General features: G+C 39.8%; 1 protein-coding gene across 7 annotated transcripts in view; it reads right to left on the reverse strand.

The window, feature by feature from the left end:
• RALGAPB (Ral GTPase activating protein non-catalytic subunit beta) overlaps positions 1 to 20,574 on the reverse strand; it is an 843,236-nt gene that overhangs the window by 670,385 nt on the left and 152,277 nt on the right. For 4 of the 7 annotated variants that reach the window (XM_053712501.1, XM_053712446.1, XM_053712384.1 and 1 more), the window contains exon 7: positions 13,542 to 13,720. In XM_053712501.1, the coding sequence (XP_053568476.1) occupies positions 13,542 to 13,720 (179 nt within the window). Of the gene's footprint in view, positions 1 to 12,194; positions 12,243 to 13,541; positions 13,721 to 20,574 lie in introns of all 7 variants that reach the window. The other 3 variants (XM_053712294.1, XM_053712246.1, XM_053712205.1) reach the window with 1 other exon arrangement.

The raw sequence follows: 20,574 nt of genomic DNA on the forward strand, positions 1-20,574 counted from the left end.
AGCGTTAGACATCTAACGACAAAACTCCAGCCGCAGGAAAAAAGTCAGTAGTTAAGAGCTTTCTGGGCTAACGCCGGTTTATAAAGCTCTTAACTACTGTGCTCTAAAGTACACTAACACCCATAAACTACCTATGCACCCCTAAACCGAGGTCCCCCCACATCGCCGACACTCTAATAATTTTTTTTAACCCCTAATCTGCCGACCGCCACCTACGTTATCCTTATGTACCCCTAATCTGCTGCCCCTAACACCGCCGACCCCTGTATTATATTTATTAACCCCTAACCTGCCCCCCACGTCGCCTCCACCTACCTACACTTATTAACCCCTAATCTGCCGACCGCAAAGCGCCGCCACCTACGTTATCCTTATGTACCCCTAATCTGCTGCCCCTAACACCGCCGACCCCTATATTATATTTATTAACCCCTAATCTGCCCCCCTCAACGTCGCCTCCACCTGCCTACACTTATTAACCCCTAATCTGCCGACCGGACCTGAGCGCTACTATAATAAAGTTATTAACCCCTAATCCGCCTCACTAACCCTATAATAAATAGTATTAACCCCTAATCTGCCCTCCCTAACATCGCCGACACCTAACTTCAATTATTAACCCCCAATCTGCCGACCGGAGCTCACCGCTATTCTAATAAATGTATTAACCCCTAAAGCTAAGTCTAACCCTAACACTAACACCCCCCTAAATTAAATATAATTTTAATCTAACGAAATTAATTAACTCTTATTAAATAAATTAATCCTATTTAAAGCTAAATACTTACCTGTAAAATAAACCCTAATATAGCTACAACATAAATTATAATTATATTATAGCTATTTTAGGATTTATATTTATTTTACAGGTAACTTTGTATTTATTTTAACCAGGTACAATAGCTATTAAATAGTTAAGAACTATTTAATAGCTAAAATAGTTAAAATAATTACAAATTTACCTGTAAAAGAAATCCTAACCTAAGTTACAATTAAACCTAACACTATACTATCAATAAATTAATTAAATAAACTACCTACAATTACCTACAATTAACCTAACACTACACTATCAATAAATTAATTAAATACAATTCCTACAAATAAATACAATTAAATAAACTTGCTAAAGTACAAAAAATAAAAAAGAACTAAGTTACAAAAAATAAAAAAATATTTACAAACATAAGAAAAATATTGCAACAATTTTAAACTAATTACACCTACTCTAAGCCCCCTAATAAAATAACAAAGCCCCCCAAAATAAAAGAATGCCCTACCCTATTCTAAATAACTAAAGTTCAAAGCTCTTTTACCTTACCAGCCCTGAACAGGGCCCTTTGCGGGGCATGCCCCAAGAAGTTCAGCTCTTTTGCCTGTAAAAAAAAAAATACAATACCCAAGCCCCCCAACATTACAACCCACCACCCACATACCCCTAATCTAACCCAAACCCCCCTTAAATAAACCTAACACTAAGCCCCTGAAGATCTTCCTACCTTGTCTTCACCTCACCGGGTTCAACGATCTGTCCAGAAGAGCTCCTCCGATGTCCTGATCCAAGCCCAAGCGGGGGGCTGAAGAGGTCCATGATCCGGCTGAAGTCTTCATCCAAGCGGGAGCTGAAGAGGTCCATGATCCGGATGAAGTCTTCATCCAAGCGGGAGCTGAAGAGGTCCATGATCCGGATGAAGTCTTCTATCAACGGCATCTTCAATCTTCTTTCTTCCGGATCCATCTTGCAGACCTCCGACGCGGAACATCCTCTTCTCCCGACGCCTACTAGCCGAATGACGGTTCCTTTAAGGGACGTCATCCAAGATGGCGTCCCTCGAATTCAGATTGGCTGATAGGATTCTATCAGCCAATCGGAATTAAGGTAGGAATATTCTGATTGGCTGATGGAATCAGCCAATCAGAATCAAGTTCAATCCGATTGGCTGATCCAATCAGCCAATCAGATTGAGCTCGCATTCTATTGGCTGATCGGAACAGCCAATAGATTGCGAGCTCAATCTGATTGGCTGATTGAATCAGCCAATCGGATTGAACTTGAATCTGATTGGCTGATTCCATCAGCCAATCAGAATTTTCCTACCTTAATTCCGATTGGCTGATAGAATCCTATCAGCCAATCGGAATTCGAAGGACGCCATCTTGGATGACGTCCCTTAAAGGAACCGTCATTCGTCGTTAGTCCGTCGGGCCAGCAGGAGGTTCCGCGTCGGAGGTCTGCAAGATGGATCCGGAAGAAAGAAGATTGAAGATGCCGTTGATAGAAGACTTCATCCGGATCATGGACCTCTTCAGCTCCCGCTTGGATGAAGACTTCATCCGGATCATGGACCTCTTCAGCTCCCGCTTGGATGAAGACTTCAGCCGGATCATGGACCTCTTCAGCCCCCCGCTTGGGCTTGGATCAGGACATCGGAGGAGCTCTTCTGGACAGAGCGTTGAACCCGGTGAGGTGAAGACAAGGTAGGAAGATCTTCAGGGGCTTAGTGTTAGGTTTATTTAAGGGGGGTTTGGGTTAGATTAGGGGTATGTGGGTGGTGGGTTGTAATGTTGGGGGGCTTGGGTATTGTATTTTTTTTTTACAGGCAAAAGAGCTGAACTTCTTGGGGCATGCCCCGCAAAGGGCCCTGTTCAGGGCTGGTAAGGTAAAAGAGCTTTGAACTTTAGTTATTTAGAATAGGGTAGGGCATTTTTTTTATTTTGGGGGGCTTTGTTATTTTATTAGGGGGCTTAGAGTAGGTGTAATTAGTTTAAAATTGTTGCAATATTTTTCTTATGTTTGTAAATATTTTTTTATTTTTTGTAACTTAGTTCTTTTTTATTTTTTGTACTTTAGCAAGTTTATTTAATTGTATTTATTTGTAGGAATTGTATTTAATTAATTTATTGATAGTGTAGTGTTAGGTTAATTGTAGGTAATTGTAGGTAGTTTATTTAATTAATTTATTGATAGTATAGTGTTAGGTTTAATTGTAACTTAGGTTAGGATTTATTTTACAGGTAAATTTGTAATTATTTTAACTATTTTAGCTATTAAATAGTTCTTAACTATTTAATAGCTATTGTACCTGGTTAAAATAAATACAAAGTTACCTGTAAAATAAATATTAATCCTAAAATAGCTATAATATAATTATAATTTATATTGTAGCTATATTAGGATTTATTTTACAGGTAAGTATTTAGCTTTAAATAGGAATAATTTATTTAATAAGAGTTAATTAATTTCGTTAGATTAAAATTATATTTAATTTAGGGGGGTGTTAGTGTTAGGGTTAGACTTAGCTTTAGGGGTTAATACATTTATTAGAATAGCGGTGAGCTCCAGTCGGCAGATTAGGGGTTAATGTTTGAAGTTAGGTGTCGGCGATGTTAGGGAGGGCAGATTAGGGGTTAATACTATTTATTATAGGGTTAGTGAGGCGGATTAGGGGTTAATAACTTTATTATAGTAGCGCTCAGGTCCGGTCGGCAGATTAGGGGTTAATAAGTGTAGGCGACGTTGTGGGGGGCAGATTAGGGGTTAATAAATATAATATAGGGGTCGGCGATGTTAGGGCAGCAGATTAGGGGTACATAGGGATAATGTTAGTAGCGGCGGTTTACAGAGCGGCAGATTAGGGGTTAATAAGTGTAAGGTTAGGGGTGTTTAGACTCGGGGTACATGTTAGAGTGTTAAGTGCAGACGTAGGAAGGGTTACCGCATAGCAAACAATAGGGCTGCGTTAGGAGCTGAACGCGGCTTTTTTGCAGGTGTTTGGTTTTTTTTCAGCTCAAACAGCTCCATTGTTTCCTATGGGGGAATCGTGCACGAGCACGTTTTTGAGGCTGGCCGCGTCCGTAAGCAACTCTGGTATCGAGAGTTGAAGCTGCGTTAAAAATGCTCTACGCTCCTTTTTTGGAGCCTAACGCAGCCATTCTGTGGACTCTCAATACCAGAGTTATTTTTATGGTGCGGCCAGAAAAAAGCCGGCGTTAGTTTTCCGGGTCGTTACCGACAAAACTCCAAATCTAGCCGAGAGAGTCTTAAAGAAAACAAGTTTGGATGAAGGAAGGACCCTGAACAGAATGTCCTTCCTCAACAACCTGCAAGGAGAAGATATTACAACTCCACAATGCTGCATCCTAAGGAGCTAGACATACTACCAACTGATCCGACTCCAGTACCCCCCTAGTTAAGGGTTAATCTGGAGAGACCTCCAGAAAGAGCGCCCGGAGAAAGACTGATTTTTCAAGAAGACCGCTCCCAGAATGCACTCCTGGAATGAATTGCAGATAAATAGCAATTGTGAGCGTCCGCCCACAGACTAGCTAAAGAACTCCAGGTACCTTCCAGGTGGTTGATGCAAACCACTGAGGAGAATTAGGCCAACTAGAACCTGATAAATTGGGCTAAGGCCACTGATCAACAGAACATTGTATATTGGTCTCAACTCCAAGGAGGAGAAGACTCCTCCTGAATCCATATCCGTAGCCCAACCGGCTGGCGACCCTGGGCACCATCACCCAGGAAGGACTCCAGAGTAAGAACTCTGATTCTCCTGAGAAAACCTGCCTTCCAAGACAGACTCACCTGAACTCTGTACTACAAATCGAGTATGCATAACAGCAGAACTCTCGGATGGACACGAGTAAGGGACGACGTCCAACCAGAGACCATCAAACCAATTACCTCCATACTTTAAGCCACTGAAGGCCTAATAGAAATACAGAGGAAGGCAAGATGGAAATTCCTTTATATTCTGAACCCTTGTCAGAAAAAAAAGTTTAGAGATACGTAAACTATCTTGGTCCCTAAGAACAACTACCCCTATCATTGGAACAAGGGAACTCATCTTTATATGAATGAGAGTTTGCTTGTTGAAAGGACTGCGTCTGAACCAATATATTACCCTGGAAGGGCGCCAAACTGAAAGCGACTGACAGAAGGAAAAATCTCAGGGGCTTAAAGATGCGCGTCCTCCAGATCTATGATCATCATGAACTGACCCTCTAAGATCAAAGGAAGAATCAAATCACAGCCTTCTATATGAAGGATGGTACTCTGAGAAAACTTAGTTGAGACACTTAAAGATCCAACTCTGGCAAAAAAACTCCCACTTTTCCAGGAACCACTAACAGCATGAATAGAATCCTAGATCCTGTTGCCTTACACGAAACTTGACTATCGCTCCCACAGAAAAAGGTCAAAAAAACAATTAAAACGCCTCTCTGTTATCTGGTCCGCAGATAAAACAGAGATGGAATCTGCGTCTGAGAGTAAGGGTCTGTTTCTAGGTAGCAACCCTGAGGCAGTACGTCCGCAGCCTAACAGGGACATGTCGTACCCATCTCTGAAAAAAAACACAACATTAACCTCCCAATAGATCCTGTATTGGAGGCGAACCCTACACGCTAAGATAAACTAAGCTACAGGATACTATTTGACATTATTCTGGTGGTTGGAAACAACCCTCAATATCAAAAATATACCACTTAGATCAGGATCAAACAAGGTCTTAACTAAGAATCACCAGAAGGAAAAACTAAGAGTATTTGAAAAAACAAGTGCCTTGTGTGAGGTCTACTCACAGCCACCAGATTAAGAAACTCACTCAAAACACAACGCCCCCCGAGATAGCACAGGGAAACCAGAAACTTAGCCCCGGGCTTAATGGCCAGTAAGAAAACATCAGAATAAAGAATTAACTAGGATCTTTAAGTTAATGACATTTTTTTTCTAATTTACTCCTATTATCAAAATGTCTTCATTCTCTTGGTATCTTAATTTGAAAAGCAAGAATAAGTTTAGATGTCGGCCCATTTTTGGTGAACAACCTGGGTTGTTCTTGCTGATTGGTGGATTGATTTAACCGACCAATAAACAAGTGCTGTCCAGGTTCCTAAACCAAAAAATAGCTTAGATTAGATGCCTTCTTTTTCAAATAAAGATAGCAGGAGAACAAAGAAAAATTGATAATAGGAGTAAAATAGAAAGTTTCTTAAAATTGCATGCTCTATCTGAATCACAAAAGAATTTTTTTTGTATCCAGTGTCCCTTTAATTCTGTTCTGGTTCTCTTTCAAAGGGAACTCTATGCCAGAGGCAATACAAACCTCCATATAAGTCCTTAGCTTGGACCACTGATACTAAAAAGAGCAGCTATCCTCTATAGGGATCGACATTCTCTAGTCAGAGTAGAAAAAGGTCTCTTCTACTAAAAGCACCGTGCGCCATGATATTTATTGGAGACAGCGACAGGACAAATCTTCTTTAACAAGACAGGGAAAAATAAAACCCTGACTTCTCCCATTACTGAATAAAAACTCCAAGCACAGACTGTAACATGAAATACTTCCACAGAGAAAAAGCATCAAGCAACTATGAAATTGATGAAATTCCGTGGGGTTGACAACGATAAGAGTATCAGAGTCGCCCGAAGAAGCCAAAACCTCCATAAACAATACACAAAGGTGATCAAGCTTAAAAGGACAGTCAACACCAGAATTTATGTTGTTTTAAAAGATAGATAATCCCTTAAAGGGACATAATACTCATATGCTAAATCACTTGAAACTGATGCAGTATAACTGTAAAAAGCTGACAGGAAAATATCACCTGAGCATCTCTATGTAAAAAAGGAAGATATTTTACCTCACAATCTCCTCAGCTCAGCAGAGTAAGTTCTGTGTAAAAAGTTATACTTCACCTGCTCCCAGCTGCAGGTAAAAAAAAAAAAAAAAAATGAAGAAATGAACAGCAGCCAATCAGCATTAGCAGTGCTGAGGTCATGACCTCTTACTGTGATCTCATGAGATTTGACTTAACTCTCATGAGATTTCATAGTAAGCTTCCTTTACCTGATTGGTGAAATAATATGAGAGTGCACAATGCTCATCCTTTCAGCTGTCCCAGGACAGACACACTAAAATGCTGCTTAGAAATCCTTTACAATGGGAGGTGGCTACTGAGGAACTTTTGAGGTAAAATATCTTTCTTTTTTACATAGAGATGTTCAGGTGATATTTTACATAGAGGTGTTCAGGTGATATTTTTACAGCTATGCTGCATCACTTTCAAGTGTTTAAACATTTGGGTATTATGGCCCTTTAATTATTAATTCCCCAGTTTTGCATAACCAACACAGTTATAATTATACACGTTATACTTCTGTAATTACCTTGTATCTAAGCCTCAGCAGACTGCCCCCTTATTTCAGTTCTTTTGACAGACTTGCATTTTAGACAATCAGAGCTGACTCCATGGTAAATTCACGTGCATGAGCTCAATGTTATCTATATGAAACACATGAACTAATGCCCTCTAGTGCTGAAAAACTATCAAAATGCATTTAGATTAGAGGCGGCCTTCAAGGTCCAAGAAATTTGCATATGAACCTCTTAGGTTTAGCTTTAAACTAAGAATACCAAGAGAACAAAGCAAAATTGGTGATAAAAGTAAATTGTAAGGTTGTTTAAAATTACATGCCCTATTTGAATCATGACTTGACTGTCCCTTTAAATCTGAAGAATACCACTTCAGAGGCAGATAAAGGAATTACACTGTCCAAATCCGAGATTCCACCCTCAGAGGCTACCAAAATATCATCATCATATCCATGAGGAAAGACAACCTGTGTAACAAGCGGACAGAAACCCTACTATCTGAATCTATAATTTTCCTCTTGCAATATCCCTTATTAAAAGGAAAAGTAGATAACACACCAGGAATCGCAGAGGATACCTGGGCATAACTTTCTGCAAGGAATTCTCCTCTAGAAGATTGAGAGGAACCGCAGGCACTGAATGTGACGCCATAGAGGCTAGGGACGTTATAGGAAAAAGACGTGGACCTCCCGAAACAGCATCATCATGGGAGACAAAGGGCTCAGAGGTAAACTATCTCTATCAAGAGATAAGTGAAAACATGACAGAAAATTTATTTTTTAAAGTTTGCCCTATCAAATACAGGTGGCCCTCGTTATACAACGGTTCAATTTACACCGTTTCAGAATAACAACCTTTTTTTCCAGTCATGTGACTGCTATTGAAAAGCATTGAGAAGCAGTGCATTTATTAAAATAGCCAGTAGGTGGAGCTGTCCGCTTGTGTTGCAGTAAAGCCAAGCAAGCTGAAATTAATCAGATCTGAGCTATAGAGCAGATTTCATAGGAACAAGATCTTCCTGTCTATAACTCAGTCCAGTTTGGAATGCATAGAAAGAACAGTTTGCAGAGAAATGCAAGTGAAGTCTGTGTTGTGTGATTATTTTATTAGGTTTATAATGCTGTTTAGCAAATGTTTTTGTTCATTTAACTTAGTTTAATTATATATTCTGTGTTGTGTGATTATTTTATTAGGTTAATAATGCTGTTTCGCATTTAAAGTCTTCATTTCAAAGCTTTTAAAATAATGTATTAGGTGTTACTTATGACAATTTTGACTTACATTATTAACTGGGATTCAATTTACAACGGTTTCGATTTACAACCATTCCTTCTGGAACCTAACCCCGGCGTAAACTGAGGGCTACCTGTAAAGAGTAAACCAACAATACACATACACTGCTTGCGCCTTACTGAAGGTAAACCAGTGTGTAAAAGCAACAGTGTTCTTTACTAAAAGAACACAATGTAAGGATAGAACTATTAAAAAAAAAGAATAAATATTGTCACTTAGTTAGAAAGCTGACCCTCATTATACAAAAACATATCCTGCTTTAGCAAAGAAAGCCGCACAGAATTGCATATAGAAACATTTTTTTGCGTCTAACATACCATCAGGATAGTCAGAACCTGTCCTGATACAGTAAAAAACATATACCTTGTTTTATTATGAAATGAAACTGTCACTTTAAATCTTGAAAGTTGGTCAAATTCAACAGAAGAAAGAGATAAGATACACATATACTGTTTATTATCTTAGAGGGTTAAAAATTAAAAAAATATATCTATTTAAAGAATTATTTCAATATAAGGGACTAAACATTTCCAACTGTTGTCCCAGGAGCCTGAAAATGATTAATTAACTGAAATACAAGGCACATCGCTGTCAAACCTGAAAAACTGCTCTCCCGGTCTGCAGACATCCCTGAACAGGGTCCTCTTATTAAGGGGACATAAACTGGACAGATAATGAGCGCCGCTCCATCCCCATGCCTGAGGACGAAGCAGAGAGAACCCCAATGAACGAAAAGACGCCAAAAAATGGTGCCACTCCACTTTGGAGAGGAAGGATGCGGGAACTAAAACCTCGGCAAGGAAATGAAACGCGCACTAAATATCGCACTTCATTCCGCCGGCAGCTTTACAGAAAAAAAGTTTAGTAACGGCAGCCTAATAATAAATTATCTACCTAATAATCCCTGACTTCTCCCTCATAACTAAGGCGTAATGTAGGGGAAGCACTCCAATGCCGTTCCAATGTCCGATTAAAATAAGTGTCTGAGAGGCCAACTCCTCTAATGAGATGCAGTCCTTAACATAGTGCTGTACTGCATAATAAATCTCTGATTCTATATTGACTTAAAGTTCAACCTTAAGACTCCAAATCACATATAGTGCCTGCCCCTGCCATAAAACATCCTGACTAGGATGCAAAGTCCCATATAAAATACAGAGGGTTCTCAACCCCTTCAGTGCCAGCCTCCACCCAGAAGACCAAAAGGCACTTAACCTGTATCTCCAGCTGTCTGGCAGGAGAACAGATTACCCAGCATGAGAGGATGCCACTCCTCACAGAGACCTGTGAAACAAAGAAAGACAGAGTAAACCTACTCAGGCTTTCTATACCAGGACAGCAACATGCTAGAAAAACTCAGCAAGACCCACCTCACAAGTTCCTAACTGCTTTAAAGCCACCACTTCCCTACTGAATAAACCAACGTGGAGTACGGCTAGACTCAGACCGTGATGGAAGCTCAGGGTAAGCCTGCCCTGACTTCAAAACAAAAAGAGAATGGCTGGGGTTTGTGGGAAGGGAAGTGATACTTAACAGCTTTGCTGTGGTGCTCTTTGCCTCCTCCTGCTGGCCAGGAGTGATATTCTCAACAGTAATTGATGATCCCGTAGACTCACCGTGTCATAAGAAAGAAAGGAATAAAGTAGTACAAGGTAGGTACTACTAAAAAAAAAAAAATCTTAAAACAATAAAATCAACAATGCAAAGCATTTCTCAGCTATAAGTGGCTGTTTCATCAGCACAGCCACTTATAGCTGAGAAACACGTTGCATTGTTGATTTTATTGTTTTAAGAATAAAAATTGTTTTAGTAGTACCTGCCTTGTACTACTTTATTCCTTTTCCTTTCCTGGAGATGGCTTTGGATTCCTGAACTCATCATTATTCCTCCTGGGGGACCAAATTATTAAGGTCAGCTGGTAACTGACATCCAGCCTGCAATATTCAGCACTATTTTCTAGTGCGCTACCAAATGTGAGTAATATATGCACTAATTTCACAATATACTGTTGGCATCAAAATTGTGCTGCACTATTGGGTTTTCTCTCTGTGCTTTATGTTTCATAACTAACATCTGATTTGCCACTGATATCCCTGAGAGACAGTCAGCTGGAGAATGAGAGGCCCAGCCTGAGATATCAGCACTTGCATATAGTGCTCCACTTTTGTGAGTCCACTCCTACATAGTTTCTTAAAATGGTCAGAAAGTCTTTTTCTGCACCATGAGGCGCTCTTTTTTGTTTTACTTATATAATTCACCATGACTGCTTTCATTACAAGTTAAGCACTATTAATGTAAACATGTTTTTTTTTTTAGTTTTTAAAGTCTTACTGGGATTTCTTGCGTTACCTGATAAAATATGTATTACAGACGAAGAATAATAACTAAATGTAAGACTTACTTACATTTGAAATTAATTTAAGATATTAGATACATGAAAACTTGAAGTACAAAAGTCACTTATTTCATTCTTCAAACTATAGTTGTAAAAGGACAGTTAAGGTTTACAATAATACTGCTTCGACCTTTTAGCAATAGATTTTACATTGAAAAATCACACATTAATTCATGAAGTGAACAATCAGCATTCACTGCTTAATCTATATTTAAGGTTAAATTACACATTTCTCCTTCACCAATAGCTCTTATTAACCAACAGATGATTCAAGTTTGCATAATCCAAAATTAAAAAATAAATCTCCACACCAATACACCAAGCTGCAGCATTCTGTTTTCAAATACTATAAAAACTGAGTGCCTGTTTTTATAGATAACAGTTTTTAAATAATTTGTAGAAAATTCATGATGTCTGAAATATGCGCTGGATGATAATCCATAAAAAAAAAAAAAGAATAGGTAAAATACTTTGGACAGGTACATTCATCCTGTGTGATGACTGAACATACTTATTCCCCATAATGCAAGGCTGAAAACACAAGTAGTAATATACCTGCAGAACTCCATCTAAATGGCTTCATTTTATTTAGTCATATCTCTTTGCAACCAAACCATAAATTAAAACTCTCTAATGCATGAATATATTGTGGTACTAAAAATGTATAAAGATTGCGAAGATATGTGCCAAGTAGAAGCTTTACACACTTAGCCATAAGATTTGTAACCTACAATCAGTATTCAGTACAACTGATAAACTGTACAACAGTTTGATCAATCCATTTAGTTTAATGTAACCTATACGCTAGTAGTCATCATTGTCTCAGATATTTTTTGGAAGTTTTGATGTTGGCTGGTATATTTACCACCCAAAATGTATACTACTCCAAATTACTACACAATCTATAAGATTGACAGTTATAGGAAGATAATAGCAACAGTGATTTTGGACTCCTGTCTGAATCTCGAAGACTAATGAGAAAGGAATGAAACTTTACAATGTGAAAGTCATCTGTTTTATGTCCAACAGCATGCATATGATTCTCAGTAACATGTTTTTCCACATTAGTAAATTAATGGGCACATTAATTATGGAGGATTATTGGGGGGAAAATTACATACCCAAGAAGACTGTACAGAAATGTCACTCACATTATTAAAATATCAACGGTTATTAGAGATAGCTCTAAGCTGCATTGATGAGCTAATGAACCAGGTAAGAAATCAAAGTGAGAAACAGAATGCTGCAGCTTGGTAAAAGTATTTTCTACACTGATGGTTAACCAGAATCAACAGATTTCCCAGGATTCTTTGTACCAAAGTGTGGATTATGTAGATTTTTGATACCATATTTGGGCAGTCTGTCACACCCAATGTTCTTAAACACAGCAACTCCTGAAGAAGAAACATGAGTTTTTCATAGTTATGTGTTAGTATTACTTTAAAGCCATTACTTTTCAAAAGGCTTGCAACTTGCCAAACTGATATTTTTTTAATATCTGGTAACAGAAGCACATAGAATAACACAATTGGAACTCTGCATAGTTAAAACAATCACAGAATGTGTGAAAATAATAGAGCTCATAATATATGGAAAGCAAATAGGTTAGCTGCCACAAAAAATAAATTTAAAATCATAAAAGGAATAAAGGATTATGAGTACAATCTATTTCTCCAATGTAGAATGGTAAGAAAGCAAAGAATATTTATTTACTGTGAAAGGGATATAATAATCAGATGCTAAATCACTTGAAAGTGATGCAGCATAACTGTACAGAGCGGAGAAAAAAATATCACATGAACACCTCTAAGTAAGAAAGGAAGACATTCTACCTCAAAATGTCTTTAGCTCACAATAATAAGTGCTTTGTGAACAGTTACAGCTGAAAGTGTGAAAAAACAAACAAAACAAAAAAAAACAATAGCCAATCGGCATCAGCAGTGCGGAGGTGTGAGATTTCACTTAAATCTTGAAAGATTTAATAGTAAATTTCCTTAAGCGGAATAGGGAAATAACATGACTGCCAGCACATGCTAAATGCACACTCCCTTGCAAGTCCCGGTGCTAGTATTCAGATTGACTGCTTAAAGTCTTTTTACAATGGAGTGTGACATTGAGGTAAATATCTTGCGTTTTTACATAGAGATGTTCAGGTGATATTTTATAGTTGGCTTTTTACAGATATGTTGCAGCTAAATCACTTTCAAGTGCTTTAACATTTGGGTATAATGTCCTTTTGATTACACCATCACATTCTAGCTCGGAAAACTAAAGAAGCACTTTGAATGCACCATTATATTTATTTTTACTATGACAACACACATGCCCATTGAATCTGTTAAAAATGTTCCTAAAATTCCTAGTGGAGTAATAGTGACCCAACAGCAGAATTCAAATTGACAGGAGGAAGCTTCAAACCTGTCTGTAAAAGACTATTTACAAGACTATTTGTGAAGCAATACTGACATCAGGACAGAGTTGAGATCAACATTTCTACTAAGAATTAACTAATCTGGAAGTTCTGCTTATAGCAGAATTATATATTGTTGTACTATTATTTGTCTAGGCAGTTTATAAAATGATCTGCTAGCTTTAAACACAGTGTAGTACTCTTGTCTAAAAAATTCTAGAAGGGATCACCTTATAAAAAAAAAAAAAAAAAAACAGCAGCTTTACGAAAGACTTAACATTACCTAGGAAAGCATCCACTAGACAGCTGACTCCACGCATGGCTCGGAAGAAGATCTGAGGCAACTGCTTGAGGCAAGAGTACTGGTTCACGTCCTGGTTCCCCACACTTATATTTAGAAACTGTTCCTGAAATTTGGGTGTTGTGCCTATGATGCTAGGGTTACTTAAATCCACAGGGTTGCTGAAATAGGAAAAAACAAAACAAAAAGCATAATTTACACTTTATAATACAGTTTCCTCAAACTCACTGTAACAGAATAATATTCAGGTGCTGAGGGTTAAGGGTATACACTGCATTATTGGAGTAGGTAAAAAACATTATACTTACCTGATAATTTAATTTCCTTCTGTATGAGGAAAGTCCACGGCATCATTCCTTACTGTTGGGAAATACTTAGCCTGGCCACCAAAAGGAGGCAAAGACACCCCAGCCAAAGGCTTAAATACTCCCCCTACTTCCCTCATATCCCAGTCATTCTGCCAAGGGAACAAGGAACAGTAGGAGAAATATCAAGGTATAAATGGTGCTGTAAGAGAAAATAAATTTTGCTCCACCCATCAGAGTATACAGGCAGGGGCCGTGGACTCTCCTCATACAGAAGTGACCTCAGATTAGGGCTGTGGTGCCCTAATCTGTGGTCACCACAGCCTGAAAAAAACAGAATTTATGTTTACCTGATAAATTTCTTTCTCCAACGGTGTGTCCGGTCCACGGTTTCATCCTTACTTGTGGGATATTCTCTTCCCCTACAGGAAATGGCAAGGAGAGCACACAGCAAGAGCTGTCCATATAGCCCCCCATCTGGCTCCGCCCCCCAGTCATTCAACCGACGGTTAGGAGAAAAAGGAGAAACTATAGGGTGCCGTGGTGACTGTAGTGTATAAAGAAAGAAAGAAATTTTTCAAACCTGACTAAAAAACCAGGGCGGGCCGTGGACCGGACACACCGTTGGAGAAAGAAATTTATCAGGTAAACATAAATTCTGTTTTCTCCAACATTGGTGTGTCCGGTCCACGGTTTCATCCTTACTTGTGGGAACCAATACCAAAACTTTAGGACACGGATGAAGGGAGGGAGCAAATCAGGTTACCTAAACGGAAGGCACCACTGCTTGTAAAACCTTTCTCCCAAAAATAGCCTCCGAAGAAGCATAAGTATCGAATTTGTAAAATTTGGCAAAGTATGCAGGGAAGACCAAGTCGCTGCCCTACAGATCTGATCAACAGAAGCCTCGTTCTTGAAGGCCCATGTGAAAGCCACAGCTCTAGTAGAATGAGCTGTAAATTGTTCAGGAGGCTGCCGTCCAGCAGTCTCATAAGCCAATCGGATGATGCTTTTCAGCCAAAAGTAAAGAGAGGTAGCAGTAGCTTTCTGTCCTCTCCTCTTACCAGAATAGACGACAAACAAAGAAGATGTCTGTCTGAAATCCTTCGTTGCTTCTAAATAGAATTTCAAAGCACGAACTACATCTAAATTATGTAACAAACGTTCCTTCTTCGAAACTGGATTCGGACACAGAGAAGGAACCACTATTTCCTGGTTAATATTCCTGTTGGAAACCACTTTTGGAAGAAAACCAGGCTTTGTACATAAAACTACCTTATCTGAATGGAATACCAGATAGGGTGAACACACTGCAAAGCAGACAATTCAGAAACTCTTCTAGCAGAAGAAAAAAACAACCAAAAACAGAACTTCCAAGATAGTAACTTAATATCTATGGAATGTAAGGGTTCAAACGGAACCCCTTGAAGAACTGAAAGAACTAAATTTAGACTCCATGGAGGAGTCAAAGGTCTGTAGACAGGCTTGATTCTGACTAAAGCCTGTACAAACACCTGTACATCTGGCACGGCTGCCAGACGTTTGTGCAACAAAACAGACAGAGCAGATATCTGTCCTTTTAGAGTACTAGCTGACAAACCTTTATCCAAACCCTCTTGGAGAAAGGAAAGTATCCTCGGAATTTTAATTTTACTCCAAGAGTATCCCTTGGAGTCGCACCAACAGATATATTTTTTCCATATCTTATGGTAAATTTTCCTAGTCACAGGCTTCCTGGCCTGAATCAGAGTATCTATAACCTAATCTGAAAACCCACGCTTAGATAGAATCAAGCGTTCAATTTCCAAGCAGTCAGATGCAGAGAGACTAGATTTGGATGTTCGAATGGACCTTGTACTAGAAGATCCTGTCTCAAAGGTAGCTTCCATGGTGGAGCCGATGACATATTCACCAGGTCTGCATACCAAGTCCTGCGTGGCCACGCAGGAGCTATCAGAATCACCGAGGCCTTCTCCTGTTTGATCCCAAGCCTGGGAAAGAGAGGGAACGGTGGAAACACATAAGCTAGATTGAACGACCAAGGCGCCACCAATGCATCCACCAGTGTCGCCTTGGGATCCCTGGATCTGGACCCGTAGGAACCTTGGAGTTCTGACAAGACGCCATCAGATCCATATCTGGAATGCCCCATAGTTGAGTTAACTGGGCAAAGACCTCCGGGTGGAGTGCCTACTCCCCCGGATGGAACGTCTGACGACTCAAATAATCCGCCTCCCAGTTGTCTACTCCTGGGATGTGAATTGCAGATAGATGGCAGGAGTGATCCTCCGCCCATTTGATGATCTTGGATACCTCTCTCATCGCCAAGGAACTCTTTGTTCCCCCCTGATGATTGATGTACGCTACAGTCGTCATGTTGTCCGACTGGAACCATATGAATTTGACCTTTGTCAGGTGAGGCCAAACCAGGAACGCATTGAATATCGATCTCAGTTCTAAAATGTTTATCGGAAGAAAAGACTCTTCTCGAGACCATAGACCTTGAGCTTTCAGAGAGTCCCAGACCGCGCCCCAGCCTAAGAGACTGGCGTTGGTCCTGACGATGACCCACTCTGGTCTGCGGAAACTCATTCCCTGAAACAGGTGATCCTGAGACAACCACCAGCGTAGAGAATCCCTGATTATCTGGTCTACTTGAATCTGGGGAGACAAGTCTGTATAATCCCCATTCCACTGTTTGAGCATGCACAGTTGTAATGGTCTTAGTTGAATTCGAGCAAAAGGAACTATGTCCATCGCTGCGACCATTAATCCAATTACTTCCAAGCACTGAGCTATGGAAGGCTGCAGAATAGAGTGAAGAACTTGACAAGCGCTCAGAAGCTTTGATTTTCTGACCTCTGTCAGGAAGATCTTCATTTCCATAGAATCTATTATTGTTCCCAGAAAGGGAACTCTTTTCTACGTTCACCTTCCACCCGTGAGATCTGAGAAAGGCTAGAAAAATGTCTTGTATGGGCCTTTGCTTTGGCAAGAGAAGACGCTTGGGTTAGAATGTCGTCTAGGTAAGATGCTATAGCAATGCCCCTCGGTCTTAGTACCGCTAGAAGGGACCCTAGCACCTTTGTGAAAATTCTGGGAGCAGTGGCTAAACCGAATGGAAGAGCCACGAACTGTCTTTCCAGGATGGCGAACCTCATGAACTAATGGAGATCTTTGTGGATAGGAATATGCAGATACGCATCCTTTAAATCCACGGTAGTCATGTATTGACCCTCCTGGATTGTTGGAAAAATCTTCCTCGTTCCGTTATTGGAACTGGGTTCACTCCCATCTTTACTATGTCTCCTACGCATTGTAAGAATGCCTGTCTCTTCATCTGGTCTGAAGATAAGCGAGACATGTGGAACCTTCCCTTTGGAGGAAGTTCCTTGAATTCAAGAAGATATCCCTGAGAGACTATTCTAGTGTCCAGGGATCCGGAACATCTCTTGCCCAAGCCCGAGCAAAGAGAGAGAGTCTGCCCCCTACTAGATCCGGTCCCGGATCGGGGCTACCCCTTCATGCTGACTTGGTAGCAGCAGCAGGCTTTTTGGCCTGTTTACCCTAGTTCCAACCTTGCAATGGTTTCCATGCTGGTTTAGGTTGGGAAGTGTTGCCTTCTTGTCTGGAGGCCGCAGAGTTAGGAATTGGTCCGTTCCTGAAATTGCGAAAGGAACGAAAATTAGATATGTTCTTAGTCTTAAAAGGCCTATCTTCTCAAAAATGGCTGATCTCCCTTATTTATTAACTACTTACAGTCCCCCCAGACCACCCTCTCCCCACATACACACTGACCTGGCACAAAGAACTCGGCAGGGAATACGAACAAGAAGAATGGCACAGGGCATTCAGGCTGATCAAACGCTCCTCTATCTCAGCGACAGTACAAGAGATCCATCTGAAACTTCAGTGCAGATGGTATCTCACACCAAAAAAATTGCACTGCCTATACCCTGTGACTAGCCCCTTGTGCTGGAGGGGCTGCGGGGGTGAGGGGACACCCATACATATATGGTGGTCATGCCCGGCCCTGAACGGCTTCTGGGCGAATATCTTCAGACAAATATCTGATATTTTGCAAATGGGGGTCCCTGCCTCCCCGGAGGCACTCCTCTTCTTAAATCTTCCCAAGATCCAAAACATACACAAACAATCTCTCTTATTAATAATGCTCACAGGAGCAAAGCGATTGATACCTAGAAGGTGGAAGTCAACAGACATCCCCACAATCTCGGATGGCGTACTTCTGTGACTGACCTGCTTGCCCTAGAAAAGCTGCACTACCTTAAAACATACCAAATAGAGATCTATGAGATGATGATGGCACAATGGAAGGGAACACCGATCTAATTAGGGAGTTTTGTGACACTCAGGCACACGGCCCCATGCGCAACTGTTGAAATTTCTAATTTTTTTTTTTTTTTTTTTCCTTTCCCCTCCCCTCCAGATTATTTTCTTACCTTCCTAAGGCTATACTTCTCTTTTCTCTGAGAGGATAATTGTACAAGATAACTAATATCAAGGAACTTTGAGGCACCGGGAATTATTTTTATTGTTGAGTTATACCTTTTTCCGAGAAAAAAGAGAAAAATTGACTTTTATGATTACAAGCTCTTTGGAGTCATGTTGGCAAAGAACAGATATGGACTTTAAAGTAATTAAGTTCACTTCACTTAATCTAAGCAGAAGAACCTATCGCCAGATGTAACTTCAATTGTTGTTAATGTTATTTATACTTGATCAATAAAGCTTGGTTTTGAAAAAAAAAAAAAAAAAAAAAAAAAAAGGCCTATCTTGTGGGAGGGCATGTCCCTTTCCACCAGTAATGTCTGAAATAATCTCTTTCAATTCCGGCCCGAAAAGGGTCTTACCCTTGAAAGGAATATTAAGCAATTTATTCTTGGACGACACATTCGCCGACCACGATTTTAACCAAAGCGCTCTGCGTGCCACTATAGCAAACCCTGAATTTTTCGCCGCTAACTTATCAATTGAAAAGCGGCATCCAAAGCCAACTTAAGTGCGTGAATTCTGTCCATGACTTCATCATATGGAGTCTCCCTTTGAAGCGAATTTTCCAGTTCCTCGAACCAAAATACGCTGCGGTAGTGACAGGAATAATGCACGAGATTGGTTGAAGAAGGAAGCCCTGCTGAATAAATTCTTTTTTAACAGTCCTTCTAATCTTTTATCCATAGGATCTTTGAAAGCGCAACTGTCCTCAATAGGAATAGTTGTGCGCTTAACTAACATTGAAACCGCCCCCTCAACCTTAGGAACCATTTGCCATGTGTCCTTTCTGGGGTCGACAATGGGGAACATTTTCTTGAATATAGGAGGTGAAACAAAAGGTATACCTGGCTTTTCCCACTCCTTAGTCACTATGTCCGCCACCCGCTTTGGTATTGGAAAGGCATCAGCGTGCACTGGAACCTCTAAGAATTTGTCCATCTTGCATAATTTCTCTGGAATTGCCAGAGAATCACAATAATCTAGAGTAGTTAGGACCTCCTTAAGCAGGGCGCGGAGGTGTTCTATCTTAAATTTAAAAATCACTATATCAGTGTCTGCCTGCTGAGAAACTTTTCCTGAGTCAGAAACTTCCCCCTCAGACAGGCCCTCCCTCACTGCTATACTCAGATTGATGTGAGGGAACAACTGATAAATTGTCCTCAGCGCTAACCTGCTCATCTTCTGTATTTAAAAACTGAGCAATCACGCTTTCTAGAATAGGATGGCAGTTTGGATAATAGATTTGCTATAGAATTATCCATCACTGCAGTTAATTGCTGCATAGTAACCAGCATTGGCGCGCTAGATGTACTAGGTATCGCCTGCGCGGGCAAAACTGGTGTTGACACAGAAGGAGAGGATGATAAACTATCCCCACTACCTTCACATGAAGAATCATCCTGGGCAATCTTATTAAATGTGACAGTACTGTCCTTACTTTGTTTGGACGCTATGACACAATTTGCACAAAACATTAATAGGGGGAACCACCTTGGCTTCCATACATACAGAGCATAAGCTATCTGAAGGTACAGACATGTTAAACAGAATATGGCAGGCTAATAATGCACGTTTTTAAAGAAAAGCGTTACTGTCTCTTTAACCCCTTAATGACCACAGCACTTTTCCATTTTCTGTCCGTTTGGGACCAAGGCTATTTTTACATTTTTGCGGTGTTTGTGTTTAGCTGTAATTTTCATCTTACTCATTTACTGTACCCACACATATTATATACCGTTTTTCTCGCCATTAAATGGACTTTCTAAAGATACCATTATTTTCATCATATCTTATAATTTACTATAAAAAAAATTATAAAATATGAGGAAAAAATTGAAAAAAAAACACACTTTTTCTAACTTTGACCCCCAAAATCTGTTACACATCTACAACCACCAAAAAACACCCGTGCTAAATAGTTTCTAAATTTTGTCCTGAGTTTAGAAATACCCATTGTTTACATCTTCTTTGCTTTTTTTGTAAGTTATAGGGCCATAAATACAAGTAGCACTTTGCTATTTCCAAACCATTATTTTTCAAAATTAGCGCTAGTTACATTAGAACACTAATATCTTTCAGGAATCTCTGAATATCCATTGACATGTATATAATTTTTTTTAGTAGACATCCCAAAGTATTGATCTAGGCCCATTTTGGTATATTTCATGCCACCATTTCACCGCCAAATGCGATTA

This window comes from Bombina bombina, chromosome 1, assembly GCF_027579735.1.
Source record: "Bombina bombina isolate aBomBom1 chromosome 1, aBomBom1.pri, whole genome shotgun sequence".
Classification (NCBI taxonomy): domain Eukaryota; kingdom Metazoa; phylum Chordata; class Amphibia; order Anura; family Bombinatoridae; genus Bombina; species Bombina bombina.